This window comes from Gavia stellata, chromosome 1 (genome assembly GCF_030936135.1).
Source record: "Gavia stellata isolate bGavSte3 chromosome 1, bGavSte3.hap2, whole genome shotgun sequence".
NCBI lineage: Eukaryota > Metazoa > Chordata > Aves > Gaviiformes > Gaviidae > Gavia > Gavia stellata.
The window spans coordinates 25,736,351-25,753,874 of NC_082594.1; the positions used below are offsets into that span (position 1 = coordinate 25,736,351).

The 17,524-nt window shown below is 39.4% G+C and overlaps 1 protein-coding gene across 1 annotated transcript; it reads left to right on the plus strand.

The window, feature by feature from the left end:
* The first annotated feature begins 4,801 nt into the window (after window positions 1-4,801).
* RFC3 (replication factor C subunit 3) lies at window positions 4,802-17,271 on the plus strand. The gene is made up of 9 exons (XM_059820160.1): window positions 4,802-4,911; window positions 6,072-6,209; window positions 7,350-7,417; window positions 10,800-10,897; window positions 12,914-13,095; window positions 13,345-13,481; window positions 13,602-13,700; window positions 14,719-14,788; window positions 16,458-17,271. Exons 1-9 carry the CDS (start codon window positions 4,825-4,827, stop codon window positions 16,647-16,649), a joined length of 1,071 nt encoding a protein of 356 aa, XP_059676143.1. The 5' UTR covers window positions 4,802-4,824; the 3' UTR covers window positions 16,650-17,271.
* Window positions 17,272-17,524: the final 253 nt, after the last annotated feature.

A 17,524-nucleotide genomic window follows, 5' to 3' on the forward strand; every position in this document is an offset into this window, starting at 1 on the left:
ATTAAATTTTTAGATGCTAGAAATCTAGAAAACATCTATTATCTTATCCACATTAGGTAGAATATTACAGGCAGAGCTAGCTAGGAATTTTTTAATGTAACTTCTTTCCTGTATAGTCATCTGACTTTTTGCTAAAATGTATTATTTTTCATTAATTTTTCATTGTAAAAGTAGCTTAAGTCAATAAAAACATTTCTAGTTCCAGTACTGGTGAGAATGGAAGCAAAGAACCCGACATTTCAAAATACTCCATAGTCCTTCATCAACGACATCTATCCTTGCCCAGAAAGAGACAAAAAATGTCATATGTCAACATCTTCACAAAATTAATTCCAGGTCAAGCACCAATATATGTTCATATATTTAAATATCTGACAGCATGTCATTCTTTAAAGAGCTTCATTATTAGTTTCCATACAGAACTTGTGTGTCTTATTTAGAATACACCCAGAAAAGAATATTGAATATTTCTTAACTTACTGAGTCAGTTTCAGAATACCTTTAAATTCAAGTCTGCAATCCTAAGTGGACAAGAGCTTCCTTTGTTCCCGTTCTTCTGTTATTGCAAAATGCAGGCTGATGGAAAATGAAGAACATGGCTATATCTTTTAGTCAGTGACCTTGTAAATCTCAGGAGGGAAAACCTAAATTACGAAAGAAATAGCCTGTATTTTTTATCAAAACCTTCAGCAGAAAATAATAATGTATTCTACATAGCTGTAGTTCATCTGAAGAATGGATCTGTAACTCTACATGTCCCCAGATGGGTGTTTGAATTTATGTTCAGAATATTGAAAAAATTTCAACTGTCTCCCTAGGTTTTTCTATCATGACTAACTGTGCTGCTTGAATATGTGGTTGGACAATTCCTAATGGTAGAAATAAAAGGTTTTAGGTTTGCACAGCTATGCACAATTGAGGCCACAGAGGCCTAAGAACAGCAAAACTTATCTCCTTTTCTTCTAATTCTCCAGGTGCACTAGAGACTAGGGAAGCTGAGCAGGGTCTGGCCCTTAGCAGCAGGACTTGGAACATGAAGAAGTAATAATTAAATCAGAACAGTTTATAATGCTGCCAGGTGTCCTAAGTGACTGAAAATGTGATATTTTTGCCTTTTTTTTTAAATACACCTATTTCTTTTCATCTTTCCACTTCTTTGGTAAAGGGCTTTTGCTTAATTTTATCCAGGTGGGCAAATGTACAAAAGCTTTTGCAGTAATGACTGATGGACAGGATGTATCCTCCAATTAAATGTTATCTCTGTAGCCTTTTCCAGAATACACTTTTGGTGGTTGTGAAAATGTATCTTCTTATATCTTTTTAGTTTGCCTCACCCTTGCATGGAAAACTTCTATGATATTTTTATTACTTTAATTTTCCAGACTAAATAAAGGATTGTAAGATAAACCACTAGACTCTTGAAGAACTAGGATTTCATGGTTTTACATCTCTTATAAAGAAGCAGCTTCTCCAGTGCTGCAAATCTGTATGGGATATATTTATTTTAGATTTTTATTTGGCTATCATCATTAATGTTGTTTTTTCTGCTGTCATATTCAATCTGCATGACATTAGCATGTCACCAATAGAACAGATGTCACTTTATTAACGTCTTTTTTTTTACTTTTTTTTTTTTTTTTTAATTGTAATCAGTGATCTGGTCTTTCTTGATGTGTTACAATTTACTTTCAGCATTATAGGCGCTCTGATGGGGACAGGGTGATATAACATAGAGTGACAGCCAACAGAGCGGCAATAATCTGCTAAAATATTTGAAACTGAAAAGAAAAATCTATCTTGCTCAGCCAAGCAGCCTGAAGGATCAAAGGATGCCAAACAGTCTTCCATCTGAAAAACACAAGTTGTTGTACAACAAAATGGTACTTGGATTTGTTCATGGCTACTTGGATTGCTAGCAGCAATCACGCTGTAAAGACATTTCGGAGGTCAGTATAATAACACTCTCATTTGTTCTAACACTGTTTCAATAATCAGTTTAAAACTGGTTAAAAACTATACATATATATATTTAAATACTGGACTCCGGTCTTACAATTTTACTTCAATTTGGGTATAAGATGAAGCTTCTTTTATAGTGCCTGACATTGTGTCACTTTCTCCTAACATGGCTGCTGGCTGTAAGAGGCTCAAAATGCCATTTGTAGTTAAAATCTCTATTTTCAGATACATTGTCTAGTTTATTCAAGCAGAGAAGTAATTTTACCTTTTGACCTTTCTGCTGGACTGAACAAAATGAGTGAAAACATATTTTAACACTCCCTATATTTGAGTGAATTGCGACTGCAGCTGAAATTGCCACAGTCTCCTGTACTATTCACGTTAATCTATTTGTAATACACTTGGCCAAACCATTCCATTTTAGATATTTACTTCTTTTTGTTTAGATTTATAGTGAAGTTAAAAAATTAATGAAGTAGAAAATCAAGGAGTTCTAGAGCATTTTAATCAGATATAAAGTACCACAACTGCAATGCTTCATGCAGGCCCAGGTTTTAAAATAAGATTTTTACTTAAAAAACTAATTTTGTTCATCTGCTTGATTACTTTATTTTGTAAGGAATAGTTTAACTGAAAGCTTAAGTGTAAGCCCATGCTTAAACGCATTGCTGAGGTAGGGCACAACCAACATTTTCTCCTCAGGATAACAAGAAATCTTATGGAAGTTTAATGACCTAATAATAAAAAGAGCTTAGGGCCCATTTAGAGATGCGACATGTCCTCAATCCTCCTTGATTTCTTCATGAGCTGAAAATATCTACAAACCTACTGGACTGAGTCCTACCTGCTTAAGTCTGACTTCATCCAAAAAGGACTTGTTTTCACTGGTACCTTCGAAAGCCTGGAGTATCTATCAGAGCACTTGCTGGAAGCTGGCATGCATTAGTAAAAACAGTATCTCTGGGGACTGGAAAAACTGAGTAGGTTATAAGAAGTTATCACAGAAGTTGCAATTAAGTTAATCATGACATTGATAGACAGAAGATGAGTAGCATATCACTCAGAAATTATTAAAAAGTCAGGCAAATGAGCAAACGATCTGAAAAAGCTTAAAAAGGCTAGTCATAAATATAGCTAACCAAAGAGAATACCAAAGGAATTAATGGTCAAATTCAGAGATTACTCTGAAGAACAGCAGGTGCTGAGTGGAGAGAACAGCCACAAATGAGTAACTGTAGACCCAGAAAATGTAAATTTAGATAGTGGCAGAGGAACAGGTCACTCTGTGGTGCTAAGTAGAACAAAGGGACTCGACGGTAAGCACTGGGCAAGATAATGCTGCTGCAGCTTTCACAGACACAATCATGTACAAGGGCAATGCTAACAAAGCAGTACAAGGTGAATTTGCTAATTTATGGCAATCTGCAAATAAAACTGATTCATGAGTGTCTGAGAGGAATGTAACTATTTCGGATAAACAGGTAACATGGTACTAACTGATGTGCTCTTTCTTTGCCCCCACCAGGTTTATGTGACCTTTATGAGTAACTTGAATGTCTAGGTTAATGAAGCTATTACCTGCATTATGGCTTTCTGACTATGTGAAAAAATGTGAACACAGAGCTGAAAAAATATCAACAGTCACATGAACTTTTCATATAATTGTATTTTATTCACAGAAATCATGTAAGTAAAAAAAGTAGACTGATGCATTTTAGCCTATTCATGCGTATAGTCATGTTTTATTACTTTACAAAATTCTTCTACTTTCAAATAGTATCATTTGTGCATGATGCCTCATTTATTAGGGCTATAACACAAGGAATCAAAATGAGAATGTCTCTATTACACACACAGTCTGTATATAATTCTGTGTATACATATTCTGCATGTATATACAGAAGCCAGACACATAGACGGAGCTTGCAAATTCACAGTGTGATACATAGATTATGGGCAACCCATTGATTCATAATGAGGCTGTGAGTCCAGGATGACACCAAAACAAAGAACCTAAGTGCCATATGTTCCCCTGACACAGAAAACCGGCCTCTTTTTGCTGGCCATCTGTAGAGGTCAAGAGGTTGAAGGCACGCGGATGAACCTCATCACAGGCAGGGCGGGCAGAGGCCATGCCTACCTAAAGGGCTCTTTACTGTCAGCCCCTTGGGGCGTTGGGCCATGCCAACGGCTGCTCACCTCAGATCCCACCTCCCTCGCCTAACATGCCTCCTGCCAGGAGGTCAGCCCGCACCGCTCGCGCGCCGTCGCCAGCATGCCCCCGCCGCCACCACCGCTCGCGTGCAGTATCTGCGTATGACTTGTATAAACAAAAGCAGAGTTAAGATTAGTAAAAATACTAAGTTTGCCACAAATAGGAAGAGACCCGCTGCTGTAAGCAGGCAGCAGCAGGCCCTGGCGCTGGTGCTAGCACTGCTGCTGCTCCCTGGCCCTGCCGTGTGCATCCCCAGCGCCATGACGGTTTCACCTGTACGCATGTAAGAACGCAAGGCCCCGTCACTAAACGCAGTGGCAGGTGCTGCCCCCCGGTAGCACGAGCTTTGCAACGTCACACACAAAACCTGCCAGGGCACAGTGGGTAAAAATGTCATTTGGGAGGGGGCGAAAAAATCCCCAAAGCTGGCGAGGGACCGAGCGGGCGGCAGGGACCCCCACGGCCGGGTCGGGCCGGGCTGAGGCGCGGCCGCCGCAGGGGCGGGGCAGCAGCGCGCTTCCGCACCCTCCGCGGACGCCGCTGAAGCTTGTCCCTCGGCGGCCGCCGTACCGGCTGCTCCTCCCGCCGCTGTGTGGCGGGGCTGCGCGCGCGCCGGGGCTGCGGCGGCTGGCGCGCGCTTTTCAACCGCCATGAGCCTGTGGGTGGACAAGTACCGGCCCGGCTCCCTCGGCAAGCTGGACTACCACCGCGAGCAGGCGGCGCAGCTCCGCAACCTGGTGAGGGGGCGCCCGGGCCCGCCGTGCGGCCCTCGCGGCCTCCCTGGCGGGCTCTGCTCGGTGCCGCTGCGGCCTTCCAGCCGTGGCGGCGGGGGCCGCCTGAGGCGAGCCCGCCACCGGGCCCCTCTCCTCCCCGCAGCGGGGATCCTCCAGGAGTCGGCATTCCGCGGCTCACAAGCTGCGTCTGAGGGTCTGCAGGGCGGGGCTTGGGAGCTTGCCCTTGGTGCAGGCCCTAGCCTTCGGAGGAGCTTCCCTGCGGGGCGTCGCCGGTGGGAAAGTGGTCCGCTGGCATGGTGCCCCGTTCGGGAGCACGGCCTTTACCCTAAGGAAAAGGCTGCGAGGAAATAGGTGGCTTGACTTTTTCAGGAGTGATGTGCGTCTGTGCTTCCTGCTGGTTTGGGCTGAGAATGGTCGATATCTCTGAGAATAGGGCTTACCTTGTTTACTGAAAGTTAGCTGAAGTTTTTAAGGTGAGCAGCTGGGAATGAAAGTCAGGACTATGTAATTGCTTGGATGTTAAAGGACTGCGTCCCCTGCCAGATGTGCTGATTTCACTAGAGGACTGGATTGATTCACTCTTCCAGTGTTTCTCTACGACTCTTATATCTCACTAATGTAAATTCTGACTGGGGGGTTTACTCAGATGTTCTCCAGGTCATGCTTTTTAGCTTTGCAAGAAACAAACTCCTGACTTAATTTAAATAGAGGCTATCTATTACTTGTTTGCCCAGATTCAGGGTGTGCAAATGAAACAACAAAGTAATTATACACATGTAGAATTACATATATATATCTGCTTTAAAGTTTGTTTTAATCCTTTTTACTGTGTGTTTATTGCAGTTTTCACTCTGGAAACCCTATAAAGCATGTAAATGCTGGGGTGGCTTTTTTTTATTGGTTTTTGGGTTTGTTTTGGTTTGGGTTTTTTGAGGTGTGAGGTGTTTGGAGTTGAATGAGTTACATATGATCTTCAGGAAAATATGATGTTCTGTAGGAAATACTGCTGCAGGAAAGGAATTCAGCTGTTTAATTCTAGGTACTACGTTGTGACTGAGCTGGAAAAGTCATTCTTTGTAAACTTGGGTGAGAATGGAAGGATGAATACTGTCTTATAAGGAAAATATCATTGTAGCTAACTAATCGTTTTGCTTTGTGTTCAGGTTCAGTGTGGTGACTTCCCTCATCTATTGGTGTATGGACCATCAGGAGCTGGAAAAAAGACAAGAATAATGTGTTTGTTAAGGGAACTATATGGTGCAGGAGTGGAAAAACTAAGGATTGAGCATCAGAGTATAACGGTAAAAAAATAAATCTCCCATCTGCTGCGAAGTAGTGTGGATATTTATATACTAATGTATTTCTGTTGTGAGGCCTTTATATAAATTAAGTGATTTATTTTGCACTCAGTATCTCAAGCTCTTTTATGTAATTAAACAGGCTATTTTGGTTACGTGAACAAATACTTTTGCCAGATGTTCTTGTTGCTTAGGTCTTCATGGGTGGAAGTATGGGGGGTTTTCTGTTGTTTTATGTGGCTGGTTCATTTTTTTTGTGGTTTGGGTTGTTTTATTTTTGGAGATCGGTTTGGACAATACCATGTATATCTCAATTAGATGTGTAGACTTTCATTTGTCTGTAAAAATAACCCTTATTCTTAAAATTATTAGCACTGCTTTTTGCATGTGTGGAAGTTTTAACTTGTTTTCTCATTCCCATAGTGATAATTTCAACATTAGCAAAAAAAAACCCCAAAACCTCTATCTGCCTTGGTCTTAGGCATTTAATTATTTATTGTTAAAAGGTTATATTGTCCATTGAAAATCCTTGTTATGGAAGGCTCAACCAGCAAGGCGTTATCAGGCTTTATCGATAAGGAGGTTATTTAATGCTTGCTTTTTAATTCTCGGTAGTGGAACAAATACAATACTTGGACTGGATGATAGAAATATAGGATATATTTAACAGTTCAAACCCAAATTCAGTGGTGCTATAAATACTAGTGTTTTCTTTAAACAAAGTATAGACTTGAAATCCTTTGCCAAGAGAAGTAAACAGCTTCTTCATGCTTGTCCAGAGGTTTGTCCCTCCGAAGAAAACTTTTGAAGGGAAAAGTATAGCTTATTTTGAACTGCTGATTCCAATAACAAGATCTCTTGTTACAAAACTCAATAACCAGAGTATGCAGTAATATGCACTGTGTGTTCCTATAATAATCATTACTGTTATTATTTTACAGGCTGGATGATGTGTCAGTACTCCTCCTTTGGAGGTGGGGTTGGAGGGTAGGAGATGCATAAGTCTAGTGTCTCAGCAGTTCTTTGATCTCTGAGACTTTTGGTTTGCCTGTGGCCTAGCCAGTTGTAATCTGCAAGATAAATTTTTGCATCAGATTTTTAGAACACTCTTTCTGAAATTTAATACATTTGCTTTCTACATAGGCACCTTCTAAAAAGAAAATTGAAATTAGTACCATTGCAAGTAATTATCACCTTGAGGTTAACCCAAGGTAAGTGTACAGTAAAAATGTCCCACTTCAAATATAAGCCACTGGTCATATTGCCAGTGGTTTCAACCTGGGTATATAAGGGCCTGATTGCCCAATTTATTGCCTGAGCAAATTAGATAATGGTTTATGGGTTTGGACTGCAGGTTGGGGCAGGGTGAGAATTTGTAATTGAACAGCTCTAAATGAACAAAAATTTGGATTGCTGTAATGTTCTGCTTAACTAGCCACGTAAGCGTGCTGATGTTGAGGACTGGGTAACAGAAACAATTCTGGATTCATAGATTTAACCATTTAAGTTGAAATTGAGAACTTTTATTGGAACTAACACCCCCATATTGTTAGTTCTCTCGCAAATACAAAAATAAAGTGATTTGAAAGTAAGCGAGGTTTACCCAGTAACTCTTAAAATAAGAGTTTAGAGCACGGGAAGGAACACCACCACAAAATACTGGGAATCCTGTTACGAGTGAGGTCAGATGTTGATTTAAACGACAGAAGCTATAATGGTGTACTGTATGTCTTCTTTGACAGTTGTGAAATGGCTGGTGATAGCTCACTGACCCAAAGTAAATACTTGTATTTACCTGAAACCCTGTAATGTGGGTTTAAATCACATCAGAATAAATGTCATTGTGCGCTGGGAGGCTTTGTTTATGTTGGCTTTGTTGTCTGGTTTGCAATTATAAGACAATGTGTATCTTGAAGTAACTTTAAACTTTGTGCTTATTCCTAAACTTTTTCTCATGTTGCTCTGCACTTTAGAAGCTATTCTCATGTACAATGTCTCCTTTAAAAGCTTGTTCTGCAGCTAATCTCTGTGTATTGATTAATGAATATCTGCTGATATTCTAATACAGACCCAAGTAATTAAAGCTCAGACTTTTATTGGTAATTAATTGTTTGAATATGTCATTTTGGTGATATAAAATGTTTGACCATTCAATCTTCTGCTCTGATAACCTAATACTACTAATACTTCTTCTGTTACTCTCCATAGAGTACTTTTACCTTGAAAAACATAAAATAATTATATTTTACGTTAAATATAAAAATCCTGAAAGTGTAGAACTGCTGTATTGGTTACTGTATATAATAGTGGTGCTGAGTTTTGATTAAGAATTAATATATTGATCCATAGGCTTTAAGTGATCAAGTGATTGTCATGTTTATGTCTGACCAGACAGTGAACCTGCACATGCTGTGCTGCCGTCTGTGAAGTTTGATTGAATTACAATACTGTGAAATCATGTTGTGCATCTTGAGTAACATGGAACATGATAAATAGCTAACAGGGAAAGGAAATTAACTTCTAGGAAGGACTCTGCAGACATTGAATTTACTATGGAACTTCATTAGATAGAGCTGTTCTTTTTCATACAATCATTTAGGTTGGAAAAGACCTTTAAGATCATCAATTCCAACTGTAAACCTAACACTGCCAAGTCCACCACTAAACCATGTCCCTAAGTGCCTCATTAACATGTCTTTTAAATACCTCCAGGGATGGTGAACTCAACCACCTCCCTGGGCAGCCTGTTCCAGTGCCTGACAACCCTTTCAGTGAAGAACTTTTTCCTAATATCCAATCTAAACCTCCCCTGGTGCAACTTGAGCCCCTTTCCTCTTGTCCTATCACTTGTCACTTAGGTGGGTGCTGGCCTCTTCTCCGCTCTGCAACCTCCTTTCAGGTAGTTGTAGAGAGCAATAAGGTCTCCCCTGAGCCTCCTTTTCTCCAGGCTAAACAACCCCAGTTCCCTCAGCTGCTCCTCATAAGACTTGTGCTCCAGACCCCTCACCAGCTTCATTGTCTTTCTCTGGACACGCTCCAGCACCTCAATGTCTTTCTTGTAGTGAGTGGCCCAAAACTGACCACAGTATTTGAGGTGTGGCCTCACCAGCACTGAGTACAGGGGCACAATCACTTCCCTACTCCTGCTGGCCACGCTGTTTCCTCCAAAAGGAGGATATCCTCCAAAAGGAGGGTATTGTCTGAATTCCAAAGCGTTGTCTGCTGGTCACTTGAGTAGCTTGGGTAGATGCTTTAAAATGGGTTCTTCTGAGTAAGTGGGTAATGAAAGAATAAGGAACAATAAAAATTAAATGTCTGTGTGTTAACTGCCTTTGTTCATTGTTTTCCTGGAATGTTTGGTGTGGTCGCATGATATCAAGGATGATCTTCCACCATGAACTTATAACTCCGGGTTCTCTGTTACTGCAGAGAGTGATTTATCTTTAAATGTTAGGAAACTTTTTTAAACATTTTCCATTTCCAGAAACTGACCTAGTTCATAAGTAGAACCTGCTTGTTTTGTTTTGCTTCTTGGTTTTTTGCACTGTAATCACAGGTCTTCTCCCTTGCTGAAGGACAGATTTCTGCAGTCAAAGTCAGCGTAGCCGGTTCAGCAGATTGTGAACTGTTGAGCTAATCTTCTTCTGTAGGTTCTGCTGCCTTCTCCTTGGCAAGAATAGGAAGGTCTGTTTGAGTGGTGACTAGAACAGGACAGACAAATGCCTTTTTCATTTGCTTGCCAGTGAAATACTGCAGAGCTACTGCTGCCTCTGTGGAGGCAGTAGTCTGGGAGTGCTAAAGATTGTGGGGTTTTTCCCTTCTTTTTCTTTGCTTTTTCAGTAATCTAGCTTCCAAGTAAGTCCCCAGTGGCTGTCAAATCTGAGTCAAGCTGGCTGAGCTGCTAACCTGGGGACTGAAAAAGCTGTGGTGTGTTACTCTAGGGGATAGAAAGGAGAAGAGGCAGGAAGGAAATCTAATATTTCCCCATGTTTTCCTGCCTTCTAAGAGGAAAAATGTTAACCATCTGTGCTGTAATAGTATCTGAGTATCAATCTTTTACTAGTGACTCTTAACATCACTGTGTCTGCCATTCAGGTTTACGTTAAGCATATAGGTTGTTCATAGCATGACATTTAGTTTTCAGGGGAAAAAATCTTATGCATTTACATCAGTCCTTGCAGTCATGCATCCTATTATGTGGTTAGACTGAATTTTTCTTCCCATAATGGGTAAAAATGTTCACATTACGTGTCTCTGCCCAGAACGCAAGTAACAAAAGTTTAGGTTTCTCATACCAGAAAAATAAGTTCTATTTTAAAGAGTTAATAAAACATTTGACAATGATTTCACTACTTCCCAATACAGTGCTACTAATCCAGCTGTGTCTGCATAAGCTTTGGGTTGTTTCTATTATTGGGAAGGTCACTTTCAACAAAGTATGTGTGGTGAGCTTAATTCTAACCTCAACAGCTTCTGAATTCTATTGGCCTTCTTGCTTAGTCAGTTGACCAAGGGACTGCTTAGGAGGATGTATTTTATATGCAGTATAAAGTTGTTGTTTTAAAACAAGTTTTATTCAAACTCCTGGTACAGTGATGCAGGAAACAATGACCGTGTAGTAATTCAGGAACTTTTGAAGACAGTAGCACAATCCCAACAGCTTGAGACAAGTACTCAACGAGATTTTAAAGGTGAGTAAAAACAGTTAAAACTAGTCAAAGTACTTTTTAAACTTGTTTTTTCAGAGGTTTCAGCTGTTTTGTTTGTTTGTGTGTATTGCATGACGGCTTACATGAACCTTTCCAAAATTAAACAACCTCCCATTTTTCTTCCACTGTGGAAATATCTTGAGTAGTTAAATACTCAGTATGATGTTCTCTTGTGTTGGTTTCTGAGGAGGACAGGGTGTAGTTGCATCACTGTGGCTGGGCAGGGGGAGCTGGGATTCTTGCTGTCTTTTCCCAAGTCTACCATTGAAATGCACTGTAACTTAGTTTAATGATCTACAGTAGTAGTTGAGTTATGAGCTACTGGGGCTTAATGTTGAGTTGAGGGGCAGGATAACTTTATGGAAAACGGTGCTGTGTAAGTTAGGTGTTAGCCCCTTAGTTGTAGCGTTTTGGGGATAAGGTATCTTAAGCAGAAAGTCTAGAAGCATTTTATCCATAGTCTACAGAAGGACACTGGGCAAGAAAATGAAGAAGGCTTTCATTGAGTCTACCAAGACACATGTTGCTACAGCTGGCTTATTTTTCCTTCCCATGACTAAATTGAAAGCAAAATCAGAACTATATAACAAGAGATTGAAGGAGGAGGAAATCTTGACAAATAGGGTAGAGCAGAAACTAGTTGAAAATGGTTATGGATTTAGTATTTTGTCTCATTTTCCTCACTGTTCTCAGGAAATACTATATTCCACCTAAGCTGCTAGTCACTGATTTGGCTCTACCATTTATTGATGTACATATCCTTACTTGGAAGTGCATGGTATGACTGCAGCTGTATCTGGTAAGCTGTCTGGTCTCCTTAGGCTGTGTATATAACAAGAAGAGAAATGGGAGAAAAGTAATGGGGTGACTTGTTCCTCCAGGCTGTTCTCACTGGACCATTCAGAGTACTGAAATGAGCCATCTATGAGTTGCCTGTGGAGGAACCTGCAGAAGGTAGATGGTCAGGTTAGCTGCTTCATATTAGGTGTCTCCTGGTTGTTCTGAAGCATGAAGATGATCAGGGGGCTGGAGCACCTCCCCCATGAGGACAGGCTGAGAGAGTTGGGGCTCTTCAGCCTGGAGAAGAGAAGACTCTGGGGAGACCTTATAGCAGCCTTTCAGTACCTGAAAGGGGCCTACAAGAAGGCTGGAGAGGGACTTTTTACAAGGGCATGTACTGATAGAACAAGGGGTAATGGCTTTAAACTGAAAGAGGGTAGATTTAGATTAGATACAAAGAAGAAATGCTTCACTGTGAGGCACAGGAACAGGTTACTGAGAGAAGCTGTGGATGCCCCAACCCTGGAAGTGTTCAAGGCTGGGTTAGACAGGGCTTTGAGCAACCTGGTCTAATGGAAGGTGTCCCTGCTTATGGCAGGGGGTTGGAACTAGATGATCTTCAAGGTCCCTTCCAACCCAAACCATTCTGTGATTTTTTTTTTTTTTTTTTTTTTTGAAATATGTTTTTCTTTATAAGACCGTGGAAAGGTGCTGCAGCTACAATGACAGCTTTCTACTGCTCCTTTGTTAAGCTAAGACATTGGCTTTTATATATAAACGTATAAAATGTATTGAGGGGAGTCTTCAAGAAATTTTTGCTTTTTTGGTATGTCCTTATGCCATAAATCATTTTGCATTTCTTGCTTAAATTCCTTTAAAAAGTTACTGTACTTATTTTAAAAAGTTACTGTACTAATTATCAAAGTGAAAGCTTCTACACCTACCTGGATTATTTCTTGGCACTGAAGTGTTGCAGGCCCTGCTCTGAAGAAATTGACGTTCCAGGATATGAATATACGGTGTGAAGGAGCAGAAGACTATACAGTCAAAAAGGCACACAGGTTATCTTAATCTTTATTTTCCTGCCTGTGGAACCATGCTGCCTTTTTCTGCTTGCATCATTTATTTTGGTATTATTGCTTGTATATCGAAGTATTCATTTTCTTAGAGAGATTTGATATTAATAAAAAAATCCTGCTATTTTTAATCCTTTTGCAGTGGTGCTGTTAACAGAAGTCGACAAACTCACTAAAGATGCTCAGCATGCTTTGCGAAGAACAATGGAGAAGTACATGGCAACCTGCAGATTGATTCTGTGCTGCAACTCCATGTCAAAAATTATAGGACCTATTCAAAGCAGATGCCTGGCTGTACGAGTACCGGCTCCCAGCATTGAAGATGTATGTTGAAACAGAAGCAAAAATAAGTTATTTAAAACTTCTTACTAGATAAGTTCTTGCTGTGGACTTAAGAAATACTTTACTTCCACAAAGTGACCTGTTTTTTTTTTTTTGTGGTGGGTGACTTGTCAAGCATGTCTCATGAAAGACTGGTCCATCTCTGGTCCAAAAATGTTCCAAACAGGAGAACCTGTAGATACTAAACTGTTTGTTAAGTGTTGCACTCCCTGCTCTCTGTTTCCTGTCTAGATCTGCCATGTCTTGTCCAGTGTGTGTAAGAAAGAAGGCCTGACTCTTCCTCAGGAACTGGCTCAAAGGCTTGCAGAGAAATCTGGCAGGAATCTTCGGAAAGCACTACTTATGTGTGAGTCCTGCAGAGTACAACAGTAAGTCACTGCTAAAATGTAATGTATATTATACTCTGACACATAAATGAACTTCTGACACCTTGTTAGAATAAGTGACAGTTTGCTTTGATTTTAATTTTTAAAAATATTATTATGTAGGTATCCTTTTACTGCTGATCAAGACATCCCTGAGATGGACTGGGAAGTTTATTTGAGAGAAACTGCAAATGCTATAGTCGGTCAACAGACACCACAAAGGTGGGTGAATACACTTGCTTGCAGCTATAAATTATGTTTTTGCTATACTCTTAAACCTTAAAAAAAATGTCATCTTTACTTTAGTTATATGTGATTTTTCTGGCATTTCTACTGGAGCTGGTACTTTGCAGCCAGAGGAAGTGAGCTTTAAAATTACCAGAGGAGGCTGAATGAGCTTCAGGAACTGAAACAATTGTTGGTTTTCTCTGAAGCTTTGTAATAAAAAGTGAGCATAAGCTTAATTGCATGTTGTGCTGTCTGTCTTTTGCGGGGGGGGGGGGTGGGGTGGGATGTTTGGGGGTTTTTGTTTGTTTTTATTAAGGCTTCTCTTTCACTTTCTTTAGCATAACTCACCTTTGTAAAAGAACTGGAAATGAGAAATCATTGCTTTTTTTTAAGCACATTAGGAGATGCCCCCTTATCCATCTTGGTGTCATATACACAGCCTGATCCTTTTAGTCTGTTCCATATATTACATGAGATGTCACTTAAGTTTTTGTATTTAATTTAAATGCTTGTAGCCTCTGACCTCCTGATATCAGAAGTTGAGAATTGATAACTGTGTCACTTTCTGCCACCTAATCATCTCGCCCCCTCTTGTAAACAAAGAAGACAGAAAAGCAGTGTAAATTAATCTTCTCGCTCTAATAAATTTTGTGGTGTCTTCTCACTGATCTTAAGCATGAATAATAATTTCGATATGAAGAGGAATTAAAAGGAGACAAGCCTGAGACAAATTCTGATAGCCTTGTAGCTTCTAGATTAACTAAGACCATTGTAGCTAGAGTATATGTAACTTATCTTACTGTTTTGAATAAAAGGTGATATGTAGCATTTGAATTGAAACTGACTGACTTGTGCAATGCTTTCGGGTTTAAAATAACACACAAACCCAAAAACAGAAAAAAAGCTTTGCTTGGGTTGACTTTTTTTCCTGCAGCATATTTCACAAATAGTGAAAACACATTAGTATGCTTTGGGGACATACTTCTGATATTTTGTGGTGTCTTTCTAATAGGCTTTTAGAGGTCCGTGGACGGCTTTATGAACTCCTGACACACTGCATTCCTCCTGAGATTATAATGAAGGTAATTCGGCTATCTACCTCTTAATGTGTTATAAATATTAATGCTATGACCATCTCAATGGTCAAAAAACCCACACCAAAACATCACAAATTATCCAAATATTGATGAAAAGCTGTGTCCTTTCCAAATAGACATGAGTGACCAAAGGATACTTTTCTCTTGTATTTCTTTCTGCTGGAGTAACCAAAATAGTCCATGTTATTGCTTTGAAGCAGTAACTAAAGACCTTGTTTCTGCAAACACAGATACATAGCATTCACTGCTCATGAGCCTCAGTCGATTTAATATTAGACTGTTTACTTAGGTACATGTCTAAATATATTTAGGCATGATGGTTTTGAGTTGTGTAGACTTCCGAGACAGGAACATTCTGTTCTCTAATTTGGAAAATGTAAATGTCTATTTTTGTTGCAGGCTTCCTTGTTCACACCTCTGTTGAATGGTTTACTAACATTTGTTCTGTGATCACGGAACAGCAGTATCATAGCTGAGTAAAAACAAAGGAGGACATGCTTTGTCCCCCTGAAGACTTCTCAGGCCAGTTTCTGTATTGAAGCATAGACGTATTTGATGCGCTAATTTTGATATGGTTTGTTTTCTTTTGTGAAAGTTTTGTTGTTATAAGTTCAATATTTGCTATGTCCTAGTGGAGAGGCTTGCTAAAGGATGCTAGACCAGTAGGTCTCTTAAAAGACAGAAGTCATCTTGGGAGAAAAAAGCAAATGGGACGTACATGTTTTTATTTTAGGGGGGATGAAAGGATGCTGAAGAAAACTAGAGCAGAAAAAAGATTAAAGCTAACGTTTGCAACTTACCCTAGGTGGACTTTTCTATCAGACATGATTACAAGATAATAAATTTCTTTTCACAAAAACTGATTTCTGCTTTCTGATAGTTTTGGTAGTTAGACATTTCTTTAACCTTCCTTATGGTAAGTTAGTGGATCCTGCATTGCCCTGTTTGAGGACTGTTGTCGTCAGGCCAAAGTTGGATGTTCTCTACCCACTCCTTCATAAACTTGAAATGGCCTAGAGATAATTCTCACTTAACCTGACAGTTTTAATAGAGATGGATTTGCAATGATTTTATTGCTGTCTTGGATCTAAAATAACGCATTTTTGGTTTTTGTAATAACTAAAGTATTGTTGTGAAGTATCTTGTGTGTGTCTACACTACATAAATATAAACAGATATACGTAAATTTTAAATAAGCCCTTTCCTTGTTATTTATTAATGTTGTTTCTCTTTGTGCTCAATGCTGTTGAGATAGAAAGTGTATTAAAATCACTTCCTATCTTGGTAAAAATTCTCCCCAGGGCCATGTGCCTGCATGCAGTAGAGGTTATAGTATTTGGATATGAGCTTAATTAATTTTCTTTATTAAGGTATAAGTAGTTCCAATACATGATTTTTTTTTTTTTCCATCTAAGAACACAATAGGTAACACCTATTTTGACATTAGGAATTTATCTTGAAAGAAGGTTCTGAAAAGACATGTTTCCATGAATCGAGTTCTGTCAAATAGGTGGTGTAATGATTCTTGAATGTCTTTTCTGTTGGACTCATGAGTGACCTATTGGTCATAGCTTGGCTATTTTCAGAGAAATGAAGTTATCCTTTAAAAAAATACATAATTTTTCAAATACTGTCCTGTTTTCTCCCCTTTAAGGGCCTCCTGACAGAACTTCTAAATAACTGTGATGGACAACTGAAAGGAGAAGTTGCACAGATGGCAGCCTTCTATGAACACCGCCTGCAACTGGGCACCAAAGCCATTTATCATCTGGAAGCATTTGTAGCAAAGTTTATGGCAATTTACAAGAAGTTTATGGAGGATGGACTAGATGACATGATGTTCTAACTCCGATGCCCAAAGTCGTACACAGAATGTTGTGTCATGATGCCAGTAATGTTGCAGATGTTGTTCACTTGTCCATGCTTGATTTGCATGTGGGTCTAGTTCAAAGTTAAATTTTATTTTGCTATTAATATAAACCACAGTGAACTAAAGAACAATGTTTGTTCAGTTTTAGAAACCAGATGGATTGTTCTTTAGATCGATACAAAATACATTAGCCTTTCAGAAAGACAAGACGTTGCCTTGGAGGATGTGTAAGATCATAGATGCTTTGCAGTATTTGTAAGCTGACATTAAAGAAGAGAGAACATGGATGCTGTGTGCTTGCTTTTTGATTGTTTATGGGCAAGGCTGTAAGCAAAAGATGTTTCTTCCATGTTGTGGTAAGTTCCAGTTTGAACATGTATGTTCTGCCTACTGATTTACATATCTCACCGTTTGTCTGGCTTTTATTTTAGCTACACTGTTTTCCCACAATGTGCATAATGCTGTTCAGGTAAAGACTGTTCCTTTGACTGTGGTTTAACCAAGGGTTGAGGTTTGAACTTTTAACAATTATTCTTTCACTGCTTAGACTGATATGTGACATTTTTAAAATGGCAAAATAAATTGTAAAAATATGACCAACAACTGAAATGCTGAATTAGTGTTTTACACTGTCTGTGACTACCTAGGTATGTGCATTCATTTGCTTTGATGTAGACTGTCTTTCAGAAAAGTGGGATAACAACCACCATTGTAAGACTGAAGGGAGCCACTGAAGTTTAAAAAAACACATACCACCACCAACAACAAAACCCTAACTCTCAAAATACTAAAAAACCCAACCACCACCACCACCTCTGCCACTTCATGCTGCAAGTCTTTCACGTTATGCC

Bases quoted from the DNA above. Each gene is read 5' to 3' on its own strand.
- RFC3 (XM_059820160.1), top strand. From the start codon at position 4,825: ATGAGCCTGTGGGTGGACAAGTACCGGCCCGGCTCCCTCGGCAAGCTG. The intron at 6,210-7,349 runs GTAAAAAAATAA...CTTTCTACATAG, and splicing joins TTGAGCATCAGAGTATAACG to GCACCTTCTAAAAAGAAAAT. The intron at 13,096-13,344 runs GTATGTTGAAAC...TTTCCTGTCTAG, and splicing joins CGGCTCCCAGCATTGAAGAT to ATCTGCCATGTCTTGTCCAG.